Below are 21,336 nucleotides of genomic sequence, written 5' to 3' on the forward strand. Positions count from 1 at the left end.
CATTTACCTAGCGAGTAGTCGCAAACGGGTCCAAAGATAATCTGCGCACACTGCTTGATGATGCCGTCCATGGCCCAGATGACGCCCAGCGAGGCATCGCACTTGGTGTCGTGCGCTAGCCACTCGAAGTCAATGTGCGGCGGAATGAGAGCCGTGCTGCGGATCTGCTGCTCCGCCACCTTCAGAATGGGCAGCACTCGCTGCAGCGATGCCTCGTACCCATCGTCGTTGGGCAGCAGCACCAGGGCGCGTATCGAGCAGTTGCCTCCTGTCGCATCGCAAATCGCCTCACAGTCACGCGCTGGCTCCTCCCGGCACCGGGCCTGGCACCCGCCAAGGCAGAGCAGCCCCAGCCCGAGCAGCAACAGCAACTGAAACTGGCTCAGACTGCCATTAGTCACACCTGGCTGCTGCCATTGCCAGGTGCCAGCTACGATGCTTCCAATGATTCCAAATGATTTGCAACTCTTGGCTCGGGCATTTTGTAGCCTCTGGTCGCAGAATTGGCTCATTTGCACTGAAGCCAGGTACTTGTCAATTATTTCCTTGATTTTCAAGCTCATTAGCTGTTTCCAGCTCTGATTTGATTGCTGCTTTGTGGATCTCACAAACTAATTAAGCTGCTTTGACCGCTCAAAGAATACAAACGTTGGCTGATTCTGCTGCATATTGATGCTGTAAGGGAAATTTAAGAGGGGTTCCATTAAAGTTGTTATTTAATAGATAAGAACATAAGACTATATATGTAAATAGATGAATCGACATATGAATTGTAGATGCATTTAATATTTAGAACATAGAAATATTATATATAGTATATAAATGATTCTTAATATAATAGATATAATAGGAACTCAACTTTCAATAAAGAAGTGGTATGAAGACCGTTATATCAGAAAATTATTTTTTTTTTTAAATTTTAATAGCACCATTAAATCCATAAAGAAACAGATCAATTAAGTATATCTTCTGCAATAATTTATTAAATGCCCCACAAATCCCCGAACCCATTGAAAATGCGAAGTCAGGCTGTATTGATTTTGTGAAAATGTAGTTAACAGGTAAAAGGAGGCGTGGCAGACTCATTAAAGTATATATTCCTCCGCTGAGTCAATTTAGCTCTGTCTGTCTGTCTGTCAGGCTGTCTATCTGTCTGTCTGCATGCAGGTGTTTCCCCTACCGTATACATTTACATTACCGTATACATTTTTTAGTTTATTTTGTAATAAAATACATACTATTATTATTATTAGTAAATTATTTTATTTAACAAATAATAAATTCACATTTTTAATTTAATTTAACTGCCTTATTAAATTTAAAGAACTTTTTATCTTTGTTTTTATTGCCCCGCAATAAACGCCATAAAAAAGCTTTGTTCATAATTATTCCACAATTTCCATGATTTGACGTAGAGCACACAAAATCCAGAGCAATAAAAAAGCAAAGACTCGACAATCCCATATATAAAACACATATTCGTTTTCCAATTGAATGTCGCTACATGCTATATACATACATACATATATATTTATATGGTAAAACTTATCGTCTGTTGAACTAGGGGCTGGCACAGAGCGAAAAAATACTCTCTGGAATCAATGAAATCATTGACCACGTCAGATTAAAGTCCGATTAATGGCCACATAAAGTTGTACGAAATCTGGATTACAAATAAAATTATTTTGCAATACTCTATCAGATTTTCCAGCCGTTCAGCCAGCTAGCTGCTACTTGGCCCCTTTATCTACATACCATTTATGGCAGTCCGTAAACATCTCATTACGGCTATGATATGTTTGTCCGCATATATGATTCGTTCGACTGACGTATTGAGTTTTATGGGCCCTTAATAAACTAATGGAATGAATCATTGTGTTGTGGAAATGTTGTGTGAAGAGTTCCATACCATTTGCAGTGTGGGCGGATGCACTCAACTACGAAATACTCTATTTATAGTAAACACTGGGTAATATATTACTTCGCTTATTGGTGCTAATCGGAAGCGAGATTAGATTACTACTACTCACTCTGACTGATGTTTTAATCTCCTCTTTGAGTAGGCGTGGCCAATAAGTATTATGTTTCTCTTATATAAAAGTATATATAATATATCAAAGTATAATTCTAAAAAGCAGATATACTTCCGCTTGGCTCAAGTAGAGGGTATTAAAAGGTTCAATGGCTAATATGAAATTCCATGGAATTGTTTACATTAACTAAACCCATTGATAAGGTCCCATTGCAATGGAACTTTGTCGATGGAGCCACAACGTAAAAAAAAAATATTATAGCCAACATTTTCGGAAATCTGCAAAATTCAGTGAAAATATAATAAGCAACAAATGAAGAACTTTCCAAATTGTAGGTTATTGACGCTAACTTTAATTTGTCAACATTGATTTTTAATCTTATCAATGGTTCCAGAAAACTGATGTGTTGTTTACAGTTTGACAAGAGTTTTCAATACCAAACCTTGACAGTTTCGAATGATTCGAATCATCTACGTCCGAAAAGTCGCAGCTTAAATACTCTTCCGGACAGCTAACTCAAGACTTTGGGAATTTTCATATAGCAAATAAATTTTAAAATTATGTAAGACATGAAATTGCTCTAATAGATTTGGGATATTTTCCAACAAGAATCGGATACACTTTATGGTGGAACAAGTGAACTCTAATCAAATAACTCTAATTGCTTAAATAAGCCTATCTAAGCGCATATTATCTATCTGAATGCCCTAGCTGAAACTTATTTGGGGCTAATTAATTTCCATTAATACAAAGTAACTGTTTGGGTTTAGCTTTATACACAGCTCGATTATAAAATACCTCCCGACTGTTCTTTAATAACTTTAATGCATGCAAAATTCAAAATCGATATTTATCGATTTGCAGCTAATTGAAGTGCTGAATGTCCGGCATATCGAACCTAATCGACATTCGAATACTCTTTCTAGCTCTTATCAATATGCAAGGAGCTAAATCAAGTGCCATAATATTTGCTTAGCGTATTCCGACATTGAATGGATTCACAGTTCTATATCGAGCAAGTTGATAAAAGTTGACGCAGCGCAGTTGAGCTTGGCGCCAGAGAGCAGGAATGCCACGCGTCTGGGGCATTGTCTGGTGTTTTCTCTTGTACTCGGAAGTCTCTGTTCACGAAACTATACAAACAAAACAAAATATTGCCAATAGACATGAAGACAAAACACAAATATTATCAATACAGAGCCGGTGGGGGCGATGTGGGCTTATCAGAGCCGGAGTCGGTATGCCGTCACAGGTAGGCGTAATTAATAAGAATTCATCACAAGCAGTTGACAGTGCAAATATAAGGCGCAGAAGGTAATTGCAATCTTGAAACCAAAATGCCAATGATACCAAATATCAATTCGTTTGGGTCATGTGCTTGATATCAACAGCACAGTTGAACGGTTGAAAAGCCCTCATTATGATATGACAAAAGCCAACTACTGCGCGAATACATGTTCAAAGAAAAAAGCACCCACATCAATCACAGTGAAGCATTTTGTTAGCAATGACTATTTGGCAACATGAAGCGAGCGAAAGGACTTCAAAGCCAAGACTCAGAGTTAGTCAGCGAAAATCGAAATGCAAATTCAATCAAGTTTGATAAGAAACGTAATCTCTCGTTATGCTGTATAAATAAATTTAATAATAGACATATATATATATATATATATATATATATATATATATATATATATATATATATATATATATATATACTAACTCTGAGTCTATAAAGAACAATTATAGATTAAATATTTTTTTTATTTGAAAATTTTAAAAATAAAAATATTAAATGGAATTTTCTTGTCTATACTTTAAACTATTTTAAATATGAAAATTAAAAATATAATAGACTAAGTAATTATTTCAATTTGTATAATAAATAATATGATCTTAAAAACAAAATACAAATAGTGGTTTTCCAAATAGATAAAATATTAAAAATAAATATATTTTCACTTTAAAATTAAATGAAATAATATGATCAACTAACTATTGCTAAAAAGTATGTCCATTATATATCATTTTTTTAACTATTATTTTTTTTTTAATTTATATATATTATTATTTATTATATTTATTATTATTATTATTTTTTTTTAAATTTATTTATTTTATTATTATTAATTTTTTTATTTTGTAAAAAAATTTTATTAATCATATTATACAATTTTTATGTTCCACTTTATAACTACTCATTTGTTATATCGATCAGCGTCTATAAATAGCCATCGAGTTGGTCTCATAGAAAAAAGGAAAAAATATATATTTATTAAATTAATAACAAATTGGCTGAAACATCAAAGCGCTTATCAATTGGCAACCGTCATTTATTTTTAGGTCGTTAGCAAAATTAAATAAAGTGCTGATTGATTATGATCGGGATCGGAGGCGTCACTCGCTTCACTCTGCCCACTCGGGCCACTCGGCCCACTCGGCGGGACATGGCGCTGCACCTCGAGCGAATCAATCATATTTACTCATATTTCCAACGTAACAAATGTGTAAATATTTATAGCTAAAGCACCTAGATACATATACTCGCTATATACATATGTATGGCCACTTATAATATGTCCATCGGGCCATTGAGCGAATAGCGCAACACATGTCCACAATTTGTGCTGTTATGCTATTGCGAAAGTGCTCGACACGCGCATACCCTGTGCTCAGTCCAGATCACCGAAATTCCTCTTTATTTATATTGATGCATACATAAACAATTGATTTTTATATTAGCAAATTGGGAAAGTTATCAAATTACGAGACGATAAACAAATAAAGGCGAATCCTCTTCAGTCTAGCCAACAGCCGGCACAGCCGTCATTTGGCCTGGGTGCAGGGTAGGCAAACAAGGGTAACTGATATGCACTCCGTATTGTTCTCGCATTTTCGGCTCGTGTCGGACTTAGTCATAGTTTCGCTTTAATACAGGCACTCAACTAAAAGCAAGCAACACGTGGCCTGGCTTAGTGGGTTAATGGATGACAAAACATCATAGAATACATGTCTATCAAATTATTTATACTAAATCTTAGCAATAAGCGAAATGCAATTGGTATAACGCAATGCTATTAAAAAATTTATGTTTAATTAGAATACAATTGTTTAAGCATTGAATTATATAAAAATGAATAAAATTATATATTTTTCTGAAGGTTTCTGAAAGCTATAAGAATTTAAGCTTTTATTAGAATATAATTATTTAAGATTTAATTAGAATATAATTATTTAAGATTGAATTACCAAAAAAGGAAACAGCATAATATATTTTTCTAATTTTTTTTAACTATTTAGTTTTTTATTTTTTACTAGACTAAATTAAAGCATTGAGAGTATAAAACAAACCCCGAATTATATATTTTTATAAATATTGCTGAAATTCTAAAGAATTAATTAATTTAACAATAGTATATTTATTTTTTATCATTCTTACATCTGAAACTGAGTAAAATATTGTCAGGTTTTTGAGACACTATTGCCCAAAAGTTAGGTAATATAAAACTTCTGACTGCTGCAACATCTAAAATTTTATTTATTTTGTTGCCATACTTTAAAAGACTTTTCTGCCTTCAGATTAAGATTTTTGCCTATTAATTCCTTTGATTATAATTAATATTGTTATATTGTTCTATATTTATATAAAGAAATATTAACTCTGAATAAATCATGTAATATAGCTTCTCATATTGAAATTCGTAATTAAACTAGTCTGAAGTCATTGTAAGGGCTTTAAGTCAAGACTTGGCTACTCTCTCTCTCTTTCTCTCCCTGAGGACTCTGTCCAATTAGATTTAATTTCTGTTTACAAGTTCAATTCAATCATTGCCATAGATGGAGTGGCACTTGCAATGTCAACCATTCAAGTTTATGAAGAGTAATCAAGGCAGAGTCCTTGACGAAACACTTCCAGTGAGGTCTATTGCAATTTATCGAATCTGAAAGGAGGCCAAGCAACTGGCCAAGGCAAGACGCTTACAGTTCAAATGCGTCTATTTATAGATACCTGTTTATATATTTAGCTTCTAATCAATGAGCCGCGTGGGCTGATAAGATTGCGGAATGTCCACAAATTCACTGCGATTGCTTTTGGCGTAAACGCACAGATATCTACTGCTTAAAGCATTCTCATAACTTACATAACAATCCAATATTCTCCGGTTTTTTGCGCTTCATCAGCTTGTTTTAATTAATCGTTTTTAAATCTAGTAATTTGCATGCAACTTAAATGTCCATTCATCATGGCCATAATTCATTTGGTCTGTTTACACTGAACCTGGCGCGGCTTTACCGCGGCTAAATTTATATTATTTATCAACTTTTAATACATGGATAACTTTATTTAAATATAGACAGACTGCCGGCTGCCCCGATAACAGGCCAAAAATGTGCACAAGTGTATTTTTAAAGCCTTCGCCAAATTGAAGACCAAATAATCGCCACCCAAGATAAACGTCCCCAAAGCACAGCAATATCCGTCCACGCTGAAATGACAGCTGCGGTTTATATAAGACCACGATGCGAACGATGAGCCCAATTAAATACGAGGAGCACTCCGCTTAAGTTTAAATATCGAAACTACAATATACATATTGATGCTCCAGTTGAAACAACTCAAAATAATTTTCAAAGAATTTCATGGGCTATAAATTTTGTTATTATATTAGTATTCATATAAATGTCTATGTATATGATATGTATTAAATATATATATATTATGGGGGTGCTAACTAATTAACCATTATTCAATTTTCATTTAAAACTTGTTCGCGGCTCCCAATTATGAATTCTTCTCGGTTAGCTGTTTCTCACTGTGTACTTTGCTGCTTTTTCTTAAGTGCTTTGTCATGCTCTACAGTGCTGGACCAAGTATCTTTTCAGGCAGACTCCAATAACAAGTCGCCTTCCCTTTGTTTGTCGAAAGCATGGCGGCTCTCGCTTTCACTCATAAAACTCGGAACTGTAGTCATATAGCTTCTCTCTCTCTCCCTCTCTCTATCTCTCTCTCTCTCTCCCTCTCTTCCAAAGTTCAAGCCTTATATTTAACCGTTTCTACTTATCCAATTTCCCATTCAGCCTTAGAGTGAGTGAATATGCAGCAAAAATTTTGGTTCTTTTCTAGATGAATATGGCTGTCCTTTAATATAAATATTCCTCAGTTTTATTTATTACTCATTCAGGAACTATTAAAACACGCAGTGTCCATAAGAGAACCGAATGACGTTTTTAAAGCTTAATGAAAAACTTTAATAGATTTTGTAAACGGACACAGCATGAGCCGCGCTGCATTTAATTAAATGACTGAAAGCGCTTTAATTAAAGGTGTGAACATTTATGGCCTTAAGCAGATGAAAAAAACTGTCACATATGCCAATTTATAGCGATTTATATGTTCACACGCGCAATAATTTAATATATTTCATCTAAAATTTCTATTGACAGCAAATTGATTAAGTTGTCTTCGAGCTCAAGTCGAAGTTTGCTAAACTTTGCTTGCGGCAATTCGAAGAGTACTCAAGTTTAGTCTGGGGAAAACTTTGTTTTCCATTATGAGGCATACATACATATAAACATTGTCATATTTTATTTTTGAAAGTTATTGTTCTCTTTTTTATTTTACAGTTTTGGGCTATCGATTGTCATGTGTGCCATTTAAGGTACGTGCTACTTCAATGGGGCAAGTCTGTTGTGGCTCGGACATTTTAGAAGTGTTTGTGGCAAAGTGAAGCCAATCAATTTTGAACGTGCTAAAGTTCTGACGTTATTGAGCTGAGAAATGTGTGAAAATATGTTTGCCCAAATCTTGGAGGTGACACAAATTCAATGTTCATGATTCATGTGAAGTCCACTCGAGAGATGTTGAATTGATTTTGCACCAGTATGAATAAATATTGCTCTTAGAGAATCCATTCTAGGGAGTCTTGCAATTTAAATAGCTCCAATAGCATAGCAGAATCTCCATAGCGAATCATTCACAGAGCTCTTCATTTCATCAATTCCAATTGTATATATATATATATATATATATATATACATGGTAAAATATAAAATAAAAATATATAAAAACTTTACAACCCAAATTTTAGAGCTTTACATTAAGAATCCATCATTTAGAGACCAAAACAAATATATTTCTATACAAAAGAGGTTTTTTTTAAAGGATTCTTAAATCCTAAATAAATTCAATGTCAAGCGAAATAAAAACTTTCAAGCTGACATGCCCCATTAACTGCTTCATCCAATACAGGAGCAGAAACCGTTGACATCATTGACTAAATCGATTGTCGTGTTAAGTGTGTGATATGATTTTTGCCATATGCAGGGAAAGATTTAAATGGCTTTGCCAGCCAGCAAATTCATATGCAAATACAAGACATGTGCATAGAATTAGAGCTGAGGTTTTTGAGGTCTATCCATACGCTGTACAAATCATGTATTCTAATTCAAAGTTCATAGATGGCAGACACAAAGATTTCTATTGCATTTGTGTGGGTCTCTGTGGTCAAATATTTTCATTTGCTGTGGCATTGCGGTAAGCCCAGCAGCTCGACTTTAATGGCTAACGATTTCATATAGATCTACATCTACAGATATTAGGAAAGTTTCGCTTTAATGTGCAGGAAGTGTCATCAAGTCAGTGCATAATGTAATGTGGTTGAAGGCAATAGCAAATCTTCCTTTTGCTCAGCTGTCTGTACGGGTCTGCATGCATGCATAACAATGCTGAATAACATTACGTATACGCACTGTGTGTGTGTGTGTGTTTGTGTATGTGACAGCTAAAGTACTGGGAGAAAGAAATGCAGCATACTTCACTGGGACGCCGGAGAGCTCAACGCGTTTCAAAACAAAGTTATATAATTGAAGCGAAGCGTGTGAAGCCAACAAAAGGAAAACGTCACTCCACGGACAGAGACAAATTGTGTATAGGAAAACAACTAAATTGCAACCAAATTAAGCACCAGTTGTTAATAAGGGGGAGAAAACAAGACAAAGCATACAATTAATGTCTGTTTGTCAGTTCACTTTGCTTAGCAGCATAATTAATAAAGCCAGATCCGGAGAGACAAAAACAAAATGGTTGGCTTTAAATAATTATAATTGTTTCCTATTATATTGAATTGCATTCCAACTATAGTGAAATTGTACAGTTAAATACTTATTGATATTAAAAATAAATGATCAAATCGAATCAATTTAATTACATGAATAATGAATAATTATAAGTATGTTTATTTTTATAAAATTTAAAATAAATAAATTTAAAAATATGATAGTCTTGAATTTTTTTTTATTTATTTATTTTTTTTTTTTATTTATTTATTTAGTTTTATTTTTATAAGAATTCTTTATTGAATTATTCAAGTTTTATTCAATTATTTATAAATGAGCAAAATTGAAATTATAGATATTGTCCATAATTTATTATAGTTAGAGCAAATTTTATGCTTTAAATAATTATTTATTCGTTATATTTTTTTGAATTTGATTTCGTTTGTAGGTTTTTTTTTTTGTAAAAGGCTTTTTTATATTTAAAATAAATTTGTTAATCAAATCTATTCAGGCATTCATAATAGTCGCTTTGAACTTGATAGAAACTATGAAAAAATATGTGTAAAAAAAAAAAATAAATATAATGTAAAAAAAAAAATAAGTAAAAGTACACAAAATCTAAAGAATTTTTAAATTTTATAATATACAAATATTGTAAAATTGACAATTTTAAAATACAGTAAAATCCGAATATATTCATAAATAAATATAAATTAAAAATATGTACACAACTATTATATATTATATTTGCGACAATTTCGCTGAAGAATAAAAATTTATTCGCTAGAGTAATTTTTGCATATGACAGAGAATAATAATGCATTATTTAGAGAAGTTAGGGCAAATTTAATAAGTTTTGTAGTTTGGAGTCTTGAGTTGATATAATGTATATTAACAGTTTGCTGTTTAATTTTTTATTCAGTAAAAAAAAGAAGTAAGTTTGCATGTAAAGAATTCCAGCTCTATTGCTGATTAAAAATAGTTCTTATATTGACATATTTATTGGATGACCACAAATGACAGCTTTCATCTACATATTTTAAGGGTGTCCAACTTGTCAAGCAGCATCCAATAATGGACGACAGAGGACTCGCTGTGCAAAGTGAAGATGCTTTAGATGTTCGAGATGCATTAGATGCTCGCTGAAGCACAATCAAAGTGTGCACACTTAGAGCGTATTCTGTGGGGGCGTTGGAAATATGCGTATGGTAAGTGCGAGCGGGCTGCTTAGTTGCATTCCCAAAGGCCAAATGGATTGCGCAACATCGAAGTTAGAAACTGAAATATATCTGGCTTTAATTCAGCCAATTCAGTCAAATAACTTTGCCAATTAATCAGGACACGGCCATGAAGACCGTCGATAGTTTTCAAGTCAATTTAACTTAAAGGAAGTATTAGTTTTTATTCTCTAATAGGAATCCTTTGAACGTTTTATGGCACACCTGCCAATAAAGTCTTTTTAAGAGAGCTTACCTGGTCATTTAACGCGGGCGGGGTGTGGGTGGCCTGCTGTGCTGGATTTGCTTTGATAACGTATTTGTTTGTGCTTGCTCCTGCTTTGCTTTGATTGGAATGCCAGCACACTTGAGTATGAGACTTTTTTTTACTGATAGCAATTCTATTTACTGCTCAGGCATTCATGCTTTTATAACTACACGCAATTAGCTTCTTTTTTTATGATTCGATCAGTGGTGCTATAAATATCTTTCTAGGCCTACTCAAGAGGGTGTGAGGAACACAAATATTATGCACTGATATGCCAGCACTCTCACATTAGATAGACTCCAATTACACTCACAATCGCGCGTTTTCGTAATTGCTGGCAACTTCGATGTTTTGCCGTTCGGAGGGTATTTTGACCCGAAACGCGCGCTTTCCGTTTAACAGTTATTTTTCGACTATTATTGGGCAAATATTGAAAAGCTTGCCATCGGTTTTTGCACAACTCACCAACGTGAGGGCAACTCAACAACGAGCTCTGTTAGTGATAAGAAAGCGTCCAGATAACATGCGCGAGCCGGTAGCTGTTACAGCTATGGCTGTTAGCTCGCATGACCATTTAACAGTGCCGATGTTAACACGCTGTTAGTTGACCTGTTATCCATCTATCTGCCGAGCGCTGATAAGGTGAATGATAATACAAGAAACGCCTTCAAATTGACATGGTGATTGTTATTCGGCAGCTATTTCGGCTTGTGAGTAGAATGTGTTATTATTCGTGTCTTGTATTCATACTACTCTATACTTAAATAATATACTTAAAAAAATATATATATAAATTATTATATTGTTATACTATAGTATATTATATTATACTATATTATATTATATTAAATATCTAAAAACCACAGAGCAATTCGACTGTATAAACTGACTTTACGTCGTATTCGCAATTAAAATATTTTAACATTACCCATACGCCATGTATTGCTTGTCAAGATGCAGCTGCTGCCGCCATTTAGCGCGCCTGCAATTAATACACTTTTATGCTCATCTGCGGCACTCTTCCTAAAATTATGCAATTCCAGCTGAGTGCCGTTTAAATTGCATTGAGTCTATTCTTTTGCGGCTGGTTGTGGAGAACACTGAGCAACGGAAATTCTTCTGCAAGTGCATGCGAAATATATATACATATAATTATGCCGGGTAATGGTTTTCAAGTGTGTCTAACACTTGCCTGTAAAATGCTTTTCCTTCTTAGTATTTTTCCTTGAATAACTCTTTTCAGGACAAATGATGAAGTGAAATATAAACAAATTATCTAATATCTACTGCTCGACTTCTGATTGCTCTATGAAATTCATCTTATTGTATATGAATTATGTTTGTAGGGATATCTCTATAATCTATATTTAAGAATCAAAGTATAAAATTTTTACATATATTTGTATTTAACTGCATAGATATGCATATAAATCTATATATAATATTCAACCGAAAATAATATCATCTATTATTTTTTCTAATTATCATATACACCTGCCCAAAATTTATATTTTCTTTCACAATTCTCACCCTTATCTAAATAAAGTTATATAATGCTGTTTTAGGAATACAACATAGCTATATGCTCTCAGCTCAATTGATATTTTGATGGCGGAAGAACTATGACTCGGATTTTCTATAACTGCTATTAGGACTAATGCGAATTATGCTTACCAATTAAAAAAGAAAAACTAAGAACTGCAATTTTACGGCTACAAGCGACCTCTTTATTTTATTTGTATTCTTATTAAGTGCTTAAGGCTGACAATGGGTTAAAGCTTTACGGAGCACTGTGCGAGTGTGTTAGTGTTTCATGTCTGTGTGAGTGTATTTATCTGCCGGTGTCTTTGTGTGTCGGACTTTTACTCATAAATACAAAATGAAAATAGCTAACATTTATCATTTATCATTTATCATTTACTTAAATCTACATAAGCTGTGCCTTGCAATGTGATCTGCATTCGTTACGTTTCCGCTTCGCTCTCGCTCCTGCTCTCTCGCCTTTCGTCTGACTCAGTTTAGATGGCATCGCCTTCCTCGTTGATGGACTTGAATATAATGCTATAGACGTGGTCAACCAGCTTAGTCCACGTTTCCTGTTGACTATCGTCCAGATTGCAGACAGCTGTGAGCGTTTCCAGAATTACGCCTCTGAGTTTCTATAGAAGCGAAATATTTATATATATATATGATATGATAGCTGGAGCTGGACACTTACATTGTAAGATTCCTTAGATATGCGACGAGGAATGTGGTTGACAGCCACCTTGGTCCAGATCTCATCCAGTTTCTCCTGATCGCCCTCCTGGCCGAGCACCCTAATCGATTCGTCAAACACCCGAATTATGCGTCCAGCATGTGCACGGAAGCGTGCATTGGTCTAAAGGAATGAAGTGGATTAGCTTTTAGTTTTAGTTTAGCAGCTTTGCACATTCACATCCGACTTACGGGCAACTCTTCCAGGGGCACATCGCGAAATGGAAACTTTTCCAATGCGGACGGAAAGCGGTTGAAGAAAGCTGTCAGTATGGCAGCTCCAGAGTCTGTTGGGGTCGCCACGGGAATTTCCCAGGTCTTCTTGATCATTGCCAACTCATCGCTGTTCATGTTTTCGACTAAAATTCTCGTCTGCTGCTGCTGCTCTTCAAATGGTAGCCTCGATATTGGGTTTTAGGCTGCAAGAGAAAAAATTAAATAAAATCACATTAGTATTAATCTAGATCAAATTAATTTACTCTTCTTTACGCTCTCACACACATGCAAGCATTCTCACAATCGCCCATACTCTCTCTGTCTCTCCCTCTCTCTTTCTCTCGCTCTCTAGTTTCTCGTTCTCTCGCTCTCTTTTCTTCCAGCTGACAATTGAGATTGACAGCTTTACATCGCAATTGCCATTTGCTATTCGCATTTTCTGACTCGCTATGCAATAAGCGCTCACGAGCACCAACCACAACAATCGAAAATCAAAACAAGAAAGAGCTCTGACCACACCGAAGATCAAATGCCCTTGCGGATTAACAATAATTTAATCATAGTTCAACTATAAAATATTGCTATGGCAATCATCACGCAAAAGCTTTAAATTGTTACGTTTGATCAATATATAGTTATATAGTTATAAGTTATTAAGAATAAATAAATATTTTTTTATTTATACTAAAACGTCGGTCTTATTATTATATAATATATGTATATTGGTATATTATAGATATATTGTATTATATATTTATATTTATTTCTAGACATTCCTTTCATTTCCGAATTCTTTGCTTTATATTTGTTTCAAACCAACTCTTTTATATTTTGTAAACTCCTATAAATATTTGACTGATTGTTGAATGTCAAATCCATTATTAAAATTTAAAAAAAAAAATATATATATATATATATATATATATATATATTTTTTTTTTTTTAAATACTAAATATATATATATATATATATATATATATATATATATATATATATATATATATATATATATATATATATATATATATATATATATTTAGTTATTAATAATAAGTCAAAGTCTTTGACTGTATAGACATATATGTTCATATATGTTCTGAAATATGTGATACTATATGGGTCACTTATAGCCCATAATCAAAAATATATCATCATAAGTATTTAAGTATAGATTGTATCTATCAATTCATGACACATTTCATATATGTACAAGTCGGAATGCCCAACAAAATTTGAAGCATGATAATGCTCTAGATACAATAGCTTATATAAATATACGCACACCACAACACGTGCTGAAAGTCAACAAACGAAAGAGCAACAATAGAACATCCATCAAATTAACGTGCATATGTCAATCAACGGAGCATAATAGAGATGGTAGCGTGATTTTAACTGTACTTTTGAATATGACAATTACACTAACTATATTCCAAATAATTTATGAATACGCAAAATGAATTGTAATATATATTTACAGCTAGTGCTTTATTCTGCTTGTAAACTGCAAAGGGATGCCAATACATATTTTTACAAATTTAATGTGGATTAAAACTTTTTCAATGAATTCCACAAGAGCCCATCTCAAATTGAGTTTGCTCGGCGCTGTGTGGACTTGGCCTTCCCGCTCCCTTCGCTCATCTTAATAAGCAACTCTTGTGGACCGCTCTCGTTGACATAAATTGTGGAGGCACTTGATTCGCATTGTGCGGCACACACACTTAATTCAGATTCAGATTCAGGTTCTGAATCAGATTGGCATGCAGAGCTTGGCGATAGGTTTCCATGCGGAAAACGGAAATGTAAACAACGAGAGCAGAAATACCAATGATGATATACAATTATGAACGGCGATTGTTAGACAATTATACACAATTATTAGAAGAAAGTCAAATAATCCAGAGTTGGGGCCGATTTCCACGAAATACATAAATATTTGCATATTTCAAATGTGGCTCGTTTCAATGGACATGAAAGTGAGAATCGAATTCGCTGGATACATAAATATTTATGCGGAATGGTAAAACAGCCCACAAGTCTATATTTAATGAGAGTTTTGCAGAATATGAAATCGTGCTGCAGGCAGAGCTCAATTGCTTAGCATAAAATATACCATTTCGCTTCCTCTTTGCTTGATTTAATGAGGAAAGCAAAGGCAACAGCAACAACAGCATAAATAAAATAAGGAGAAAAAAGTCAACTGAAAGTTTATTAAAAATTTACAAGCTGACAGAGCTGCCGCAGGCAACAAACCCACATACACACACACACACTCTCTCACAGAATGTGGGAAAGAGACATCATGTGGAAAAAATAACAAACAGATAGCATAACAGTGAAATGGACTCAAGTGCAGCCGCAGCAGGTGGCCACCATGTTATTGTTGCCCAGAGAGGGCGGAGTGGGCAGCACAGCACAACGCGCCGTAGTAAGTATGCCAAGTATAAGTGCAGACAACGGACATATGCGAACTTAAGATACCTCTTAAATTGTTTCAATGAAAATCCATCAATTTAGCTGGATTAACTGTTTCCTATGTGACACTCCTATACTCCTACGGCCTAAGTGAAGTTGCTCTTTCTGCTTTATCGTTAGAAAAATATATATTCATAAATGTTCAATAAAATTAATTAAATAATTATTATATAATTATAATTATATTTAATTATATATAATTAAATAATTAAACGCAAATTATATATACCGAATAATTGATTGAAAATAAAGTGTCTTATATAAGTAATATATATAAATAATCAATTTTTTATTTAAATATGTGGTTATTATCGTAAAAAATTTAATAAAATATAAATAAAAATTATATTTAAAAAATTTTTTTTTATTTTTATTATTATTATTATTATATTATATATATTAATAAATTATTTTTTTTTTTTTTTTGTATAAACAATCTTTAAAAATGGAATATTTCACGAAAAATATTCAAATTAAAATGTTAAATACAAATTGAAAAATTCACAATTTAATTGAATATTGGGATAATTATTTAAATTTATTGATTATATATTAAATACCTCAAATATAAATATATTATATTATTTAATTAAATTTAATATTATATTATTTAATTAAATTTAATATTATATTATTTAATTAAAAATAAACTATTAAATAAAACGCTGTGACTGCAATTCGAGGTAAATGAAGTTAACTTTAAGGAATGACTACATTTTCTGATAAACCATCCTCTGAACAAAATTTGTCTTCCGTTATTCCCCAACAATTGTTAGCCGAGCAAACCCAACTCGAGCTTACTCAATTGTCATTTGATCAAATTACACAACCCTAGCAAGCCCCTTTCGTATACAGGGTATGGCGAATGTGCCAACTCTTGGTAACCTTGTCTCGAAGCCCGCTTCAGGGCACAATCGTTGAAACCATCATCATCATCATCGTAATAATCATCATCATCAGTGTTATCATCATCAAAAACAACAATAACAACAACAGCAACAACAACAGTGGCAGCTAGCGATGTACGTACAAACATACATAATATCCTTCATGCCATAACGTCCTGTGGCTTTTGTGGTTGATGTCGCTACAAGCCTGTGTCCTACCACACAAATACATAACACATCTATACATAAGCGTATGTGTGTGTGTGTCTGTGTCTGTATGCTGCAGTCAAGAGTAAAAAAGCAGCAACAAATCAAGCGTTGCCCGCTTGCCTTGCGTGTATTTGTGCGCAGTCGGTAAGGACATTGAGCGCTTAATTAAATTAAGAAAACTTGATGGACAGCTACTAGACAACGAGACGCAAGCGACTGGCAACTGGCAACTGGCAGCAGGCCTGACAGCCCCGGCTCCTGTCGCTGTGCCGACATCTGCTCCTGCCACTGCCCCTGCCCCTGCCCCTGACAGTGCCAACCAATCATTCAGGTGTTGCTAAAGTGCCGCGCTAGCCTTGCCAATGTATGTGTCTATGTGTGCGTGTCTGGCTGCGTGTGTGTGTGTGTGTCGTTCTATGGTGTGTATGCTGTCACTCAAGTGTCGTTCGGCATTCCATTACAATTTCCCAAAAAATGAAAACCCGACCGAGACTATTGCCAAACGGTTTTTAATTTTCGAAATTTGAGACATAAAGTGTTTAGCGAAAAAATTAATTTAAGGGAACCTTCTATTTATAGTAATTCCATAGAAAAACATCTAAAGTTCTATTTCATTTGTTAAAGCGTCAGCATCAACTGGCTTTGCTTAAACAAAAAATATAATAATATATGATATGATATACAAATGTACATATATGTATGTATATATGTATAAACTGAATCGGTCTGAAAATATTATTTAAAAATATAGTAATATATAACAGAATATAATAAACATATACAAATACATATATATTTATATAAACAAAATTTATTATTATATATATAAAATTTATATAACTCAAAAAAAAAAAAGAAAAAAAAAAAAAAAAAAAGATCGGTTAAATCTCTCTCAATGTCCTAAAACTAAATATAAAATTCAATATAAATCGTTGAAGTTGATAAAAGAGCGAAAGCAACAAAGATACGCATTCAATTTCAATTCAAGCCTTTTAGATTGACTGAAATATGCATAAATCGAATAATGTGAACGTTGAAAGGGCCTCAAAGGCATTTCCTGTTTAGCTAAATTGAGTTAAATTTGATTGCAGAAGGCAGCCTAAAGGTTTTCAAATTTACAACTCGTCTGCTTTATTCGCACAGGCAGTACACAAACACAGACACGCACGCACACATATTTAAAGAGAGGACGCATACAACTGCAGACATATGCTCATCGGAAACATTAACGATAATGACAAAAAAAAAAAAATGAAAGACAACAACAACGAAACGGCACTTGTTCACAAGGACATCTGAGAAATCCATAAATTTAAAGCATGCTTTTGTGCGCCAGAGCGCAAAGAAGAGCGAAAACAACAAAAGCAAGAAAACTAGAAATGGAAACAGAAACCGAGACAGAAACAGAGACAGAAACAGACACAGACAGAAGATACACAGACAGAGAGACACAGAAACACAGGCAACTTTAAATCAGCTGTAGCCTGTTGAGCGAGAGCGCGGCAAATTTAAAGATTCCCCCCGAGCATTAAATGCAACAAACACGATTTGCGCATTTGCACTTGAATTCACAGTTAACTGCATTGTTCTACATTAACGACATGATAATCGCACCCAATTCTTTCATAATTCCTCAAGCGGTTGCCCAAGCGCTGTCAGCGGCGTTACGACTTGTGTGTGTATTTCACTGATTTTCAAATTGTTTATGTTCTTTTTTTTTTGTGTGTATTTTTCTATTTTTTTTTTTTTTTCTTGATTTTTATTTGTTGTCAGTTCGTTAAACCTGTTGTCGCTAGTCGCCGATGTCGACTCCGCTGTGAACCGCACGCGTTGCGTTCGAATCAGACACTGAAACGGAGACTGAAACTGAAACCGAAACTGAGACCCAAACTGAGCGGGCGAACAACTGATTCGTTTCGTGTTCAGCCGTTAGCAAAACGCGCTCTCTGCCGGCAAATACAGTCAGATTTGCACGTTTGTTGTTGTGTGCGCGCCAAAAACGTGCAAAACTATCGCGACCCGAGCGGTGAGAGAGCGACAGCGACAGCGCAGCGGCGTCGCTCACTGGGGGGCTGTTTACGATTTGCCGCTCCTGATAGCACTTTGATTACGCATGCATGTCATGCGGTCGCCTTAGCCTTGCCTCACTCACTGCGCTGGCAGAGCAACACCTGCCCGAATAGTAGCCGTCGGGCATGTTGAATTGTCACCTGCCACCTGTGGCCGAGCTAATGTAAATAGAAACATTTCTATGAGAACTCAAACTTCCGCTCACGTACTCTAGCTCTGCAAAGCAAAGAGTAAACTTTAAAAATCTATTTCCGCTAAATTTAAATTAATAAACTTTACATGTAGCTGAGACATTTGTTTTATGCAAATTTCAGCTCGGATTGCCGAATATTGTTGAATATTTAAATTTGTTTGTACATAAATGTATAAACTGCGCCTTATAATGCAAAACTATAAATTCTATATATAAACATTTAACATAAATGTGTTTATTCTTTACAAATAAAATATATTTTTTATATAATTGTCGCTTTGCTGCTTTAGTTGATAACCGCCTTGCAATGAAGTCACAAACTGCTGTTTTTAAATTTTCTACCTGTTATCAGCACAATGAATGACATACATACACATATACAAATATTTATGTACACAACACAACGCCAATAGCTTATCGATAATAAACACAAACAAATTCAAATGCCTCGACAAAACACAAGCTACAAAACACACTAATTCGATTATAATGCGCTAAAATCACAGAACTCTTTAGTCAATATACGTATGTATGAATATGTTCGCATATCGATATATAAGAAATTCCACATGTGTATAATATGCAAGTGTATTTGTTGCCTATCAAATTAAAGGTTCTATAGAAGTATTCCTCAAGCACAACTCACTCTTTGCACCGCCGCAACCGCACTCAACGCTGTTCAAGTTCGAACTAAGCAGCATCGTCAAGTCGAGCGGCTATTTAAGCGATTTTCGAAATCGACTGAAAACAACAAAACAAATAGAACAGACGAGAGAATATGAAAATGAATAAAAATAAAATATAAATTATTTTGGGCTAAGAACAACAAGCAGCACTTCATTAATCGCCGCGGCTCCCATCGACGATTTAGGGAGCATGGGGGTTATCGAACATTTCGCTAGATCAAAATAATATTGCATCACGGAAATACATACATAGTTCAGGATTTCACTGTAGCTATTTTGAATATCATCATTGATGATGATATATACATGATATATACATAGTTCTTATTACTGCATTCAATAGATGTAATGTGTGGGGTCAAGAGGTCAAATTAATTTCCAGCTGTATATGAATATCAGTATAGTTCGCTTCTGCTAGCAGTTCCATTTGGTTCAATAGCTTTGTTAAGTAACTGCGTATTTCTTATCTATTTCGCACTTGCAAGCTCACATTTACTTGACCTTTGCATAACTTTTCGACTTTTTCGACTGTCACGAGATATTTGGGGCCTTTTAATGGACACTTTGCATGTTGCTCTGAAGTTTTCACACGACTCCAGGCACAATGAATTGTTTCATTGCTATCCACTCGCTATTTATCTCCACTCAGTTGATGATCTAATAACAAATTTGAATCATTGTACATAGTTCCATTGGCTGGGTTGAAAACCGACTCTTATAATTAGCTGTTGAAGAACAAGTTGTGTAGAATTCCAAATTTGTCGCAATAAAAGTTTTTATTGTTCCACTAGGTTGATTATAAACCCAATTAAACATCTACTTCGCAGTCAAAAACATATGAAAAATTGTCACAAATAAAAAATTGTACTAATTGAGCACTATTTCTTCCTTTTCTTTCTTCATCTCAAAGATCTGAAGAGTTCGCATTTCAACTTTTAATGATGCTGTCGGAGAAGCCCGCTGGAACCTGTTGAGCCGGAAAGTGTATTTATTATTATTGTCTATCATTGTTGCTAATAATTTGGCCAGCTCAATTAATATGCATTATGCATATATTAGCATTGCGAATTATTATTCAAACACATTTTATGTAATAATTCTTTATGCGCGTCAAACTATTTCCTTTGCTTTATGGAGCCAATTGTTTATGCCAAAATTGTGGGTCATTAATAAACAGTCGAGACGCAAATATTAATGAAACTTACCTGAAATGGTCAAATACTATTATATAGATTATTCCTATTGATTCTCCAGATTTTCGTTTTGTTTAAATAATGCAACTCTTGGGATACACTATTCCAGTCACGTTGCCCATTCCGATGCAGGAATTTTATCTATGTTTATATATATCTAGTATCTATATATGTACGATTATTTGTGTTTGATCTAAACAAGCGTAAACACTTTATTATTTTTTTTAGCTTGAATTCCTATTTGCAATGGTCAGGCCTTTGGCTAGCTGGAATTTCATAGCACATGGTAAACATTCGTGAAAATGAGCTTCAACAATAACTCGATATGGCTGAAATATGCGAATTTAACGACCACTTGTACAGCCAACTTACCACATGTTATTTGTTGTTAATAAATTACCTTTTGTTGAAAAAAAAAAGTAATAATTAAATATTCAACAGAAAAAGAAAACCAAGGCGCAGAAACAAAAGCCGAACGTGGATGAAATGAAAACAAAACACAAAACTGACAGGTGGAAGCTCCCCAGAGAGAGAGAGAGAGAGCGAGAGGGAGAGACACGCACACATATGCATTA

The 21,336-nt window shown here is 34.2% G+C and overlaps 2 protein-coding genes and 1 long non-coding RNA gene across 8 annotated transcripts in view; 1 reads left to right on the top strand and 2 right to left on the bottom strand.

Annotated features, from left to right (window-relative positions):
• LOC149270644 (atrial natriuretic peptide receptor 3) overlaps positions 1–10,982 on the bottom strand; it is a 36,331-nt gene extending 25,349 nt beyond the window's left edge. The window contains exons 1-2 of the mRNA XM_089462614.1: positions 10,563–10,982; positions 8–675 (exon numbers count right to left, since the gene is read on the bottom strand). Of these exons, the coding sequence (XP_089318740.1) occupies positions 8–563 (556 nt within the window). The 5' untranslated portion in view covers positions 564–675; positions 10,563–10,982. The remainder of the gene's footprint in view (positions 1–7; positions 676–10,562) is intronic.
• LOC149270645 (uncharacterized) lies at positions 2,088–6,759 on the top strand. The gene is made up of 3 exons (XR_016270605.1): positions 2,088–2,364; positions 2,428–3,285; positions 6,389–6,759. It is a non-coding gene; the product is annotated as an uncharacterized LOC149270645 (long non-coding RNA).
• Positions 10,983–12,273: 1,291 nt separating the features above from the next.
• On the bottom strand, positions 12,274–21,268 carry glob1 (globin 1). 6 transcript variants are annotated; one of them, XM_089462786.1, is made up of 4 exons: positions 21,162–21,268; positions 13,023–13,249; positions 12,793–12,954; positions 12,274–12,733 (listed from the first exon to the last, which is right to left on the bottom strand). In XM_089462786.1, exons 2-4 carry the CDS (start codon positions 13,179–13,181, stop codon positions 12,593–12,595), a joined length of 462 nt encoding a protein of 153 aa, XP_089318912.1. In that variant the 5' UTR covers positions 13,182–13,249; positions 21,162–21,268; the 3' UTR covers positions 12,274–12,592. The 6 variants fall into 6 exon arrangements, with proteins under 6 accessions (XP_089318912.1, XP_089318917.1, XP_089318921.1 ...); XM_089462791.1 differs by having other exon boundaries at positions 21,134–21,242; XM_089462795.1 differs by lacking the exon at positions 21,162–21,268 and adding an exon at positions 20,774–20,792.
• Positions 21,269–21,336: the final 68 nt, after the last annotated feature.

Source organism: Drosophila arizonae, chromosome 2 (genome assembly GCF_054131065.1).
Source record: "Drosophila arizonae isolate 15081-1271.41 chromosome 2, UAZ_ARI_1.0, whole genome shotgun sequence".
NCBI classification, from domain to species: domain Eukaryota; kingdom Metazoa; phylum Arthropoda; class Insecta; order Diptera; family Drosophilidae; genus Drosophila; species Drosophila arizonae.